General features: G+C 37.0%; 1 protein-coding gene across 1 annotated transcript in view; it reads right to left on the bottom strand.

Annotated features, from left to right (window-relative positions):
* The window catches only part of LOC122813503 (UDP-N-acetylglucosamine transporter-like), a 755,441-nt gene that overhangs the window by 334,885 nt on the left and 407,844 nt on the right, over positions 1-12,712 (bottom strand). The window contains 1 exon segment of the mRNA XM_044085850.1: positions 4,592-4,648. Coding sequence (XP_043941785.1) covers positions 4,592-4,648 — 57 coding nt within the window.

Genomic DNA, 12,712 nt, shown 5'->3' with positions numbered 1-12,712 from the left:
TCAGAGGATGCCAGACTTCCTTTGGAAGGGGAGCTGGGAAGGGTTACCAGGAGAGACTTGAGACAGGCTCAGCTCTCAGACCCTACATTGCAAGGCCTGAGGCAGGTAGCTAGGGAGGCACCTGATTCTCAAGGGAAGGGGGAATCTGTATACTGGAACAAAGGGTTACTGTACAGAGAGTGGACTCCTGAGGGAGGGCTAGAAGGTGAGAGAGTACAGCAGTTGGTAGTGCCTAGAGCTTACCATCTGGTGCTTCTAGCCATAGCCCATGATATTCCCTTTGCAGGTCATATGAGCATAAAACGTACAAAGAGGCATATTATGCAAAACTTCTATTGGCCTGGAATTTCCAGAGATGTAACAGGGTACTGCAGGACCTGTGAGCAGTGCCAAAAGGTAGGCAGGGTAGGAGACAAGGTAAGAGCTCCTTTGATGTATTTGCCTGTTATTGAGGAGCCATTTCAGAGGGTAGCTATGGATATTGTGGGTCCTCTGACTACCCCACATTCCACAGGGAAAGTATATCCTAGTGATTGTAGATTATGTTACACAATACCCTGAGGCAGTAGCTTTGTCCTCCATTGAGGCAGAGAAGGTGGCAAATGCTTTGCTAGAGAGTTTCAGCAGGATAGGTTTCCCAAAGGAAATACTGTCTGACAGAGGTGCCAATTTTATGTCAGACCTGCTGACTTGTCTGTGGAAGTCCTGTGGGGTGTAGCACATGAAGACCACCCCCTACCATCCCCAGACTAATGGTCTTGTTGAGAGGTTAAACTCTACAATCAAGTCCATGCTATGAGCATTTGCAGATCAGTTTAAGAGGGAGTGGGACAAATATTTGCCCCTTCTGTTGTTTGCTTACAGAGAGGTTCCCCAGGAATCCACAGGTTTTTCACCCTTTGAGTTGCTGTATGGGCATAGGGTGAGGGAGCCTCTAGATTTAATTTGAGATGAATGGGAAGGTGAGTGTGAGTCTCACAAGGAGTCTGTTATGGCATATGTCCTGAACCTCAGGACAAGGCTCAGAGAACTCATGGGCCTGGCCCAGGAGAACCTGGCAGAAGCCCAACAACAAAAAAGGGTGTGGTATGACAGGAATGCTCGAGCTATAGAGTATGCTGTAGGGCAGCAGGTGATGGTTCTCATTCCTGTTGCAAGCAGCTTGGGAGAGACCCTACAAGGTGGTAAGAAAGGTAAGTGATGTTAACTACATGGTGGAAGTGCTAGGCAGACTGCAGGGGCACAAATTGTACCATGTTAACATGATGAAACCTTACCATGATAGGGAGGCCCTTGTGCTCAGCATTTGTAGTGGGGTGCAGGAGGAGTGTGAAGGAGATCTTGTGACTAATCTCCTCAGTGAGGCTCGGGCTGACACCTCGGTGGAAGGGGTAGTGATGTCTCAGCAGCTATCTCCTACCCAGGTTCAAGAAATCCGAGCAGTGTTGCAGGAGTTTGGGGGCATGTTCACCAGGAAACCAGGGAGCACCCACCTGGTGCAGCACCATGTGGATACAGGACCCCAAAGGCCTATCAGGCAGACCCCTTATAGGGTGCCTGAGAGAGTCAAACAGACTCTGAGGGAGGAGGTACAGGAGATGTTGGAACTAGGGGTGATTCAAGAGTCCAACAGTCCCTGGGCCTCCCCAGTGGTACTGGTGCCAAAGAAGGATGGCAGCACCAGGTTCTTAGTGGATTACAGGAAATTAAATAGTCACACAGAGGCAGATGCTTACCCCATGCTTAAGACAGATGAGGCCCTAGAGCAGCTGGGTGGGGCTAAGTATCTTACAACCATTGATCTTACCAAGGGTTACTGGCAGGTGCCCTTGACTCTCAGTGCTAGACAGAAGTCAGCTTTTGTGACTCCTTTTGGCTTGTATGAGTTTACAAAGATGCTCTTTGGGATGAAGAATGCCTCAGCAACTTTTCAGTGGCTGGGATTATATCTTAGCAGGAGCAGGAGGAATTGCCCTTGCTTACATGGATGTTATTGCTGTCTACAGCCATTCCTGGCAAGAGCACCTTCAGCATATCAGGGAGGTACTGGGTAGACTACAGAGGGTAGAGTTGACCATTAAGCTGAGCAAATGTCAGGTGGGTATGGCAGAGGTCTCCTACCTAGGACATAGAGTGGGGAGTGGTAAGATAAGGCCAGAACCTGCCAAAGTGGAAGCTATTCAGGCATGGCCTGCACTTGTTACCAAAAAGCAGGTGAGGGCATTCTGAGGGACAGCAGGCTACTCCAGCAAGTTCGTTCCTAATTATAGCAGCATAGCTGTTCCCCTCACAGACCTGACAAGGAAGAACAGGCCAGATAAGGTAGTGTGGACCTCAGCGTGTGGGCAGGCATTTCCGAAGCTTAAGGAAGCTTTGGGAGTACCCCCTGTGTTAGTCAGTCCAGACTACAGCAAAGAATTTGTTGTGGAGGTGGATGCTTCAAAGTATGGAGTGGGGGCTGTACTTAGCCAGATTTCTTCAGAGGGAGAAGAGCACCCAGTGGTTTATCTCAGTCGTAGGCTCCAACCCAAGGAGGAATGCTATGCAGCAGTATAAAATGAATGTCTAGCCATAGTGTGGGCACTACAAAACATTCAGCCTTATCTGTATGGAATAAAATTCACTGTGATGACAGATCACAACCTGCTAACATGGTTAAACAGAGCCAATCAGCAAAATTCCAGGTTGCTAAGATGGAGTCTGGGGTTGCAAGCATATGATATGTCAATGCAGCACCGCAGTGGGAGTAGCAGTACCAATGCAGATGGGCTTTCAAGACAGGGAATGGGGTCAGGTACACCCAGATAGACCTGACACACACTCGCAAGCGATGTTTCTCAAGGAGTACTTGAAAAACTTGCTTGAGTTCCCCGGGGGGGGGTGGGAAGAGATGTGACGATTGGGGAGAGATGGGTGAAGACTGCCAACCTAGTCAAATAGAATTTGATATATAATTCTGGCATTTGTCAATAAATGTAAAGTGCAGGCATGTTTCTGGAGTGTAAAGAATACTGTGAAATGTGGAACTGCAAAATATGTCACAACATTGCACTCTACTCTCCAGTGAAGCATGTTGTACCCTTTCATGTTAGAATTCAGCTCCAGGGTGGCTGGATGAAGATTTCATGCCCAATGTTTTAAGGCTAAAGTCTATGACTAGAATTTGGATGTGGAAGGTGCTTTATTGCTCTGGTTTCTGCTAGAATATACATGTGAAATGTCTTGTATTGTTGTAAGTTTCTGAGGAGGTGTTAGATTGCTAAATAATGCAGTTTGTGGCCAGAGAATTCAGACCAGGTGTTAAGATGATGCAATATGAATACTAGGAAAACCTAAGTGTCAAAAATGATGTAATTTTGGGAGGGCCTTAGAGACATGTTTGTTAGTAATGTTTAAATACTATTTCTCACAAGAGACTAAAAGCATTTTGACTTTGGACATCTAACTTATCAGCACTCTGCCTTATGCTCACATGTAAGTTTTAGCAACGTGATTTCTTGTAGAAATAGTTAAAGCTAGTAAAGATTAATTAGGTATTTTTCTTTGAAATCAGACCTGTCCTACTGTATTATTTTAAGTTTCTGTGTGATCTCTGAACTCTTAGATATCTCTGTGGTGTAGTAGTTTTTATCTTGTGTTTTAATTATTTATTATTAAATATTTTTAAAACCTTCCACCTGTGGCTGATTTGTGTAGAGATAAGCTCTAGAGTACATTGCATATTTAGAGAGGTTATTATAATAGGCCACTCTAAAGTAAGCCTTGACTGTTAGTCATACTACCATTGGATATTAATATTGCACAGTAATAACTGGACACCCTTTTAAGGGCCTTTTAGTAGCTGATATTAACTGGGTAGTGACAGTAATTACTACTGTATAGTCTGGATAAAGGGGCACAGTTGGAGAATCTGTGTCAGCCTTTCCCAGGAATGTCTGTGAAGTTGTATAAATACTTATCTCAAAGTGTGTGTGTGTTGTGTCAGCTACTTGGCAGGGACACGAAGCACTGGTTGGACAGAGAGGGTACTGGAGATTTTAGCTTGCCCAGTTAGGCTGAGACCTGGACCCTATATCTGTGCCATTGGGGAGTCTTACTGGGGACCTGTTGAGCAGGGGGGAGCAAAAAGCCCCAGACTGACTGTGTTCTCTGTGTGCCCTTAAGGGAAATTGTACTTTACTGTGTGCATTAGTTATCTTTCCTCTCTTCTCGGAGACGACCTCCCTGGTGTTAGTGGTGAGGATTGAGACTCCTTGATTGCTAGGCCAGGGCATGGTTGTCACAAATGGATTCAAAGCATATACTTTATTGCTAGAAACCCATTGAATACTTTTATCAAAAATGTGAAACATGGATTGAAAACACACCTATTGCTCAAAAACAGTTAAGAACTTTTCATCGCCAATTACTGACTTAATTAGAACTAGTTTGTATAACAGCGTTCACCTTTGTAAATGCAATTTAAGCAAACTTGTGACAATTAATAATGCCAATAAAATCTTGTAAACATGAAAACATGTTAGTAAAGCCATCTGAAAATATTCAGATTTTTTAAATTCTTTTCAATATTCATGAATCCTTCTAGCAGTACCTTTTTACTCATTTCTGTCTCTGGTTCTGCCCCATTCATAACATTGTCTGACTTCACCTGAGGAAGAAAAGAAGGTAAATTATTACACATAGAATATCATTGACTTTGGCATTCATTCATTTATTAGAAATCAGTAAACTATTTTTATGATGTTTCTAGCATGAGCTATGATGTGAGGGTTCCAACCAGTAGCTTTTGCATTATACTTCCAGGCAAAGTTACAGCTCCTTCAAAAAAGTTGCTATCATACGGGAAAATACTTGCTGAGAAACAAACAAAATATGCAATATTATTTGTCCAGTGAGCACCATAATAGTCCACTTGGTGTGTTGATTTTTTAATTTTATTCATTTAAACTTGTGGTTTCCCAGCACTACACTATTTTATTTATCCTGAGATTTCTATAACCCCATCACCTCAGCAATTTTCTTGTCTACAACACTACATAATTCTCCATAGCAGTGCATTCAGTTTATGTTAATTGAAAAAGTGCTCTGGGGGGAGGGGCGGGGCCTGAATGGCTAACTGAAAGCAGCAGTATTTTAGAGGTCTATATAACTAGTTAAATAAGACAGGAAAAAAATATTCTTTTTTTTCTCAAAGTATAAAATCTTATAGATAAAGGTCTAATTTACATAATTAGAAACATTGGTGGTTTTACAAATAATTTCCTGTTAAAAAGCTTGGAGAATATTCACTTGTTAAAATGAGCAACTCAAGGAATTCTCACCAGGATGCTGCCTTAAAGAAGGAACTACAACAGATGGCATCTACCCTGCAGGAGTTGTCTTTGAAGATGGGTGATTTTAAAGAGAACCTAGAAAATCTTAAAACAAGCAGTCAAAAACAGGCTGATACCCTCAAGGAAATGCTACAACAGCACCAGACAAGGATAACAGGACTAGAGGTTTCTCTAAATGAATTAGAAAGCAGACTTAAGGTAGAGGAAATACAGAAAGAACTGCTTCTTAAACAAAACACTTGGTTGGCTAATAAAGTAGATGACTTGGAAAATAGGGAGAGGAGAAATAACATCAGGATTTTCAGATTACCTGAAAACACAGAAGGTGAAGATATTATTTCCTTTTTATCAAGCTGGATCCCTGACTTTTTAAGTTTAAAAGAAGGACTTTCCTTTGGCATTGAGAGGGCACACCGAGCTCTTGGGAAACCTGCCACTAACTCAAACTCTCCTAGGTCAGTAATTATCAGTTTCTTTCATACTTGGAGAAGGAACTGATTTTAAGATCTGCTTGGAGGAAGGCACCTCTAAAATATAAACAAAGCCTGATAAGATTTGATAACGACTATTCATCTAGAATAATGGAACAAAGGAAAAAGGTGTGGCCAATGATACAGTTTCTGAAACAAAATAACATCAAGGCACAACTTGCATATCCAGCTAAGGTAAGAATACTGTATGCCAATGAGATGAGGACTTTTATTGACTTAGAGGAAGCCTCTTCATTTATTAAAAGTAATAACATGATTACTTTACCAGAAGATATGGATTGGATGTCACCTTCTCTCAAGAGAACAAAAGAAACAAATGTCTGGACAGATGTCAAAAAGAAGAAGCAAAAGACTGATACTGTTACAGCCAAATCTCTCAAAGCATCTACCATAATATGAATTGTCTTAATATTACTTTAAAGGTTTCATTTTACTGCTTGGAATTTTAAAACAAAGGTAACTAACTACTGGAATCTTTATCTATATTTTTTGAAAATAGATGGCATACAAGAGTTTTCACATTACCTCAGGTATGTAAAACAGGGTACTTTTCTTTCACAGAAGGAGGGTTATATAGCACATAAAATATTTATACTGTAAGCCAACATACATAGTATATGTGTATTTTCTCTTAATTTTCTCTTTTCTTTCTCTTACTTCTCTCTTTTCTCATTATTTATTTTAACTGCATATTGTCTGCCTTTTTAAATTCTCTTCTATTTACTATACTAATATAGTCTCTATATATTTAATAACTCACTATCTATACATAGATAAATAATAGTCTAAAATAATTTAGTTTTAAGGTAAACTAATTGGAATAGTGAACTTAATTGTTATTACAATATTTATTAGATTAATGATGGTCACTGTTATGCTTATTGGGATTGGGGACATGTTCGTGATTAACTGTGAAATGTTCCATTCATGTACATATGTCCTTTGAATTATTTCCTTTTAGTATTCACAAATATATATATATATATATATATATATATATATATATATATATATATATATATAAAAGGATGGAAAATGTACTGTTGGTCAAGAGAAGTGAAGCTTTCTTCACTTTCTATTTGCATTGCCAAAGCAACATTATACAACGACCTACCATTAATATTCAAAAACGTGCATGCTGATTGGTCAGCATGCATGTTGTAAATCAGAGTTATAGTAATGGAAAAATGTCCGGTCGCCCGGACTTTTTCCATTACTATAACTCTTTTTTTACAGCAACAGAGAACGCAAGATCTCCATTGCTTCATACTGTCTCGCTATGTTAAACGAGTTTAATATAGCAAGACAGCTTTAAAAAAAAGCAACGGAGATTCTCCATTGCTTTTTTTAAAGTGGTCTCGCTATGTTAAACTCTAACATAGCGAAACAGTTTGTAAAAAGCAACGGAGATCTTGCTTTCTCGCTGTTTTTCAAAACTGCCTCGCTAAGTTAAATGGGTTTAACATAGCGAGACAGCTTTAAAAAAAGCAACGGAGATTCTCCGTTGCCTTTTTTAAAGCTGTCTCGCTATGTTAAACCCATTTAACATAGCAAAATAGTTTGTAAAAAGCAATGGAGATCTTGCTTTCTCTATTGCTTTTGCCCACAGCTCTGATGTACTGCGTAGGCATACACATGTGCAGTACATCAGAACTGCCGCAGAATACCAGACAGCTGCGGAAGGGCAGGAAGGAGGCATTATACAATGCCATTATTTAAGAAAAGCAAATTTTTTTTTTTTAAATAATTTCATTGTATAATAGCAATAACCCACTTCTGAGTGTGGGTAATGCTGGATTTACCCACTGTTGGCTTTGTTTGGCCACTCGGTCTTCTCTCTCGTGACCAAACCACACCAACCGTGGGTAAATCCAGCATTACCCACACCCAGGCATCGGTTATTGCTATAGTAAACAACTGCTGCAGTTTCTAAGGACACTGTGAACCTGTGAAGTGCATTTAGCCTCACAGATAACAAATAATAAGAAAAGTAATGTTGTTTAGTCATTAAAATGAAAAACAACCTAAGCAAGGTAAAATAAATACATAATAAGACTATTTGTAATATTTTATGATTTATCCTCATAGGATTACATATTCTTGGAAACACAACTGAAATGTTCCCAAACTACATGTGCACTTAAATGTAGCTGCTTGATTAAAAAGCATTACTCAGTTTAACATGCTGATTTCACAAGCTGTCTGCACTGTAAACGTTACATTTTATTTGTTACTTGAAATTTACTTGAAATTGTCAGTCTCTAGTGCACTTGAAAAGATACATATTACTTTTTGCAACGTTATCTTTGCAGTTACCTCACACTCTGTACAAACTCACTTGGTAACTGATATCAGTTTAAATATTAAATGTGCCCTTGAAATGCTATTGACATTTTGACAAAATATAATCTGAACTGTAAGATGAATGACTTGAAAGAAAAAATGTGTAGGATTTCAAAGACAGTTCTTGACACTACAGTAAAAGTAAAAATATATATTCACAAGGAAGTATTGAAATGTTTCAGTCTTCCAGTTAAAATAGCTTACTGTCAACATTTTGCGATATCAGAAAGTTTGAAGAGCAAGGAAATTACTATTCTTTGTCTTTATAATGATTATTAGACAGATTTTAGACTGCTTTGTTTAATGAATTTTGACATATGTTTATGAGGAAACGTGGACTCAGTTACTCACATTGGACTACACATTCCTGGAAACTCAAGCCAAATTACTTGTGAATTTAAATGAAACTGCCTGATTAATAAGCATAATTTACTTAACCTGAATCCATCTGCTCTATATATGCTACATTATATATGTCACTTGCATATGACAGTCTCTAGAGCACACGAACAAATACATATTATTTTTGCAACATGCTATATTTGCACTAACCATACATTCTAAACTAACTCAGTTGGCAACTGACAAGTTATTTATTTGAAACATCAGTCTAAATGTTAATTGTGCCCTTGAAATATTGTTGCCGTTTTGACAAAACAATACCTGAACTGAAAAAGGAATGATTTGAAGAAGTGAAGTATTGTACAGATTTCAAAGACAGCTACAGACACTACAATATAAGTAGAAATGTATACATGTAAGAAAAATTGAAATGCTTTATACTTTTAGTTAAAATAGCTTATTGTTAACATTTTGCTTTATCAGAAAATTTAAAGAGCTAGGAAATTATTTCTAATTTGTCTTTATAATGTTTGCTAAAGTGATGTTAGTCACTGACTTGTTTAATGGATTGCGAGTCATGTACAAGATGACTACTGAATGTTATTTCTGTTTACCTATGTTTACGGAATTTCTATTAGTACTGATTTAAAACAAGGGAAAGAAAGGGAAAGGAAATCTTTGTTTTTGGCCAAGGGAGGAGAGGATTAAGAGTATTCAAACTGCCCCGAGAACTCTCTAACATGCTCTAAATACTATTTGATTAATACTTACCTAAGGTAAGTCTTGATTACCATATAGGTACCTTCACATTCATTCTAGACCTGATGTGATTACCCATTCTGGAAGCAGGTGGTGCCCTATGCAGGATGGGAATTGTCAGGGTGGTCATAGTTCATTCTTAGACTCTGCTTTGTAACTCTATAAATATGTAAAAGCACTGCACACTAGAATGTAGGGTGCCTCTACTCAGGATACCACTGATAAGCCATGTCTTTTCATAAGTGTAAGGTTAAGTTGGTAAGCTGAAGAGTGGGAAAGTAAAGGAAGACAGTACACCTACAGTAAATTCATATTTCATTGGTAATCACTCATTGTCTCCTGCCGAGTCCTTTTAGTCAAATTATCTTAGTAATAATCTATTTGTTGTTGGCTTATTTAGTGTATGCTCCTCTGTTGCATTTAATTTATCCAAAATGACAAATCTGGCATGTTTGGGATCTCTTAAGGGCAACTAAATACTGGATATTTTCTAAGTCAACATAATAATTGTTTACACTACTAACATTCCATCCTGATATATAAAACACTATAGAACAATAATAGAATAATATAGAATTTCATATCTCTTTTAAGAAAATTCTCCATATAATAATTTAACATATGAGCTCAGCTGATATTGTTGGTTAAAGGTATGAGTGATAATCCAGTAGATCTATCTTTATCTATTGGATTAGGAATGACTTTCATTCCATGTTTAATGGGAAATTCATATTTACTTGTATTTGATACTTCAGAATTAATGTTTTATATAAGTACATTTTAAAGCCTGACCAGAATTTTACCCTACTTGTATTTAAAGAAGAAAGAACATTAAATTGCACTCCCAAGTTTACACACATAAAAATAGCATTCAGAGTTATCAGAGAATATGGTATAACTACTATAATCAAAATAAAAAAGAAGCATAAAGTATCTTCCAACAATAACTGGAAATGGATTTAACATTCTTATCATTAAATACTAATGGCTTAAATAATGCAAATAAAAGATCAAACTTACTAAAACATTTAAAACTAAATAAGACACAAGAAGTATTTCTCCAAGAAAGGCATTTTAAGACTAATGGTAGCTTTATTTGGAACCCTAAGGACTATACAGTCTTAGCTCAATCCTCCTATAGAACAAAGACAAAAGGAGTATCAATTCTCTGGAAGAAAAACATAATCAGTCCAAAAGCTATTTATGAATATGAAGATAAAGAAGGTCTACTAGCATTTGTTATAATTAAATTTAATAACAGAATATGGACCTTAGCTAATTTATATTGGTTCCCAGGAATTGGAGCAGGAACTGTTAAAAAACACCTAGATTTTATTTCCAACAGTTATAAATGAAATCTTATACTAGGAGGAGACTTTAATTGTACCTTAGAAGCTTATGAAACCACCAAAAAGTCTTTTCGCATAGCAACTATTTCAAAATCCTTAAAAAGATGGATTTATTCATTTCATTTAATAGACACTTTTAAAGTAAAAGATGATAAATCCTTATTATTTTCCCATAAAGACCATAGATTTGGAACATGAACCAGAATAGACAAATTGTTTGTAGTTCAAGATTTACAAACAAAAATCCTCAACTTTTCAATAGTTCCATGCCCCTTCTCAGATCATGACTCTCTGATAATGAAGTTCCAAACAGAGTTTAAACCTTTAATCCTCTCAACTAGAATTCCATCATATATCATGAAAATTAAAGAATTCAGACCCTGGATGTTGTCAGAACTACAATTATTTCTTGAAATTAATAATACAACAGAAATCAGTAGAGTCATGGTTTGGGACTCATTAAAAGCATACTTATTTGGTAAGACCCTTAGCTGGTACAAAAACAAAGTTAGAGACTAGGAAACTGAATCATTAGACTTGCAAACCAGACTCTTGACAGCAAAATCTAAAAAAAAATCAGAATTATCCAAAAGTCAAAAAAGAAATAGAGGAGTTAAATAAAAAAATATAATGTAATTCTAACACACAAAACTTGTCTAGCCTTGGAAAAAATTAAAGATAAACTCATTAGCCACCTCCACCAGATATCTACATAACTTATCTACAAGAATTACAATACAATCTAAAGCAAATAACATTGGTATGTTATCATGAAAAGAAAGGGAAAAAAATATCAGATATAGGAAATATCCTTGAAGCATTTTGGTTCCATTATGTTGAACACTTCAAAAAAGAAGATTTAGATACCAGCCAAATAAACTTAGATACAAACCTTATCAGTATAAAAATAATTCCCGAAAACTTAAAATTAGACCTACAAAAACGGGTCTATATTATATCCTCAAATGCTTAAAAAAGCGAATGCTGATTGATCAAACTTATTTTTGCAAAATTGCAAAATATCAAAGCAGCAGAAACTCAAATTTTTTCCTAGGGAAAGAATTTGGTTGTCCATTTCTGTTGCTTCGGTATTTTCAGTGTTATGGTGGAAAGTTACCAGTCGGATTCAGGTAAGTGTGTGATTGTGTGGATGTGAGTGTTAGGGTGATTTAGTTGAGTTAGGGTTAGGGCTCGGGTTAGGTATGTGTGCGATTGAGTGGACATGAGGGATAGGGCAGATTTAAGTAAGTTAGGGTTAGGGAGCAGGTGAGGTGAGTGTGTGATAGTGACGGACCTTAGGGTTAGGGTTTGGGTTAAGGTAAGTGGGTAGTTAGTGGTGTGTGCATAGTTTAGTATAGGGTTAGGTATCAGATTTTAAGTATATGTGTGTGGATTTCTGTTTGTTTGGTGTGCTCTGGTTGTGTGTATGTGTTTTGGATCAGCGATTTTTTTCCCTGGGAAAAAAAATCACTGATCTGACAGTTCAGGATTGTAAGCTTTCACTTAAATTAGGTTGATCAATCAGTATTCGCTTTTTTAAGCATTCGATGATATAATATAGACCCTACAAAAACCTATATCTTACAAAGAAATTGTTGACACGATAAAAGAAAGTAAATCTAACAAAGCTCCAGGGATAGATGGTATAATTACGGAAATTTACAAACTCTTCCCTTCAACAGTAATCTCCCTTTTTCATAAAACTTTGGTAGATGTCCAGTCAGAAGCAAAAGTACCACCCTCATGGAAACATTTTCTCATAACACCAATTCTAAAAGATAATAAACCATTAGACCTTTGCACTTCATACAGACCTATATCATTACTGAATAATGATTACAAAATATTCATGAAAATCCTAGCTAACAGAATGAAAATCCCACTTTCAATGACAATTAATAATGATCAAACTGGATTTTTATATAACAGGCACACACATGATAATATTAAAAGGATACTTACTCTTATAGATTATGTGAATAAAGAAGATAGAGAAACAATTGTAATCATATTAGACATAGAAAAAGCCTTTGATTCCCTCCACTGGGAATATCTATTTAAAACTTTAGCATTATTTGAATTTCCTCCTCCCTTA

Source organism: Protopterus annectens, chromosome 10.part0 (genome assembly GCF_019279795.1).
Source record: "Protopterus annectens isolate FY-2018-M chromosome 10.part0, PAN1.0, whole genome shotgun sequence".
In the NCBI taxonomy this organism is placed as follows: Eukaryota; Metazoa; Chordata; order Ceratodontiformes; family Protopteridae; genus Protopterus; species Protopterus annectens.
Note: the sequence above shows the minus strand (reverse complement) of the source record. Positions and strands in the feature narration are given on the sequence as shown.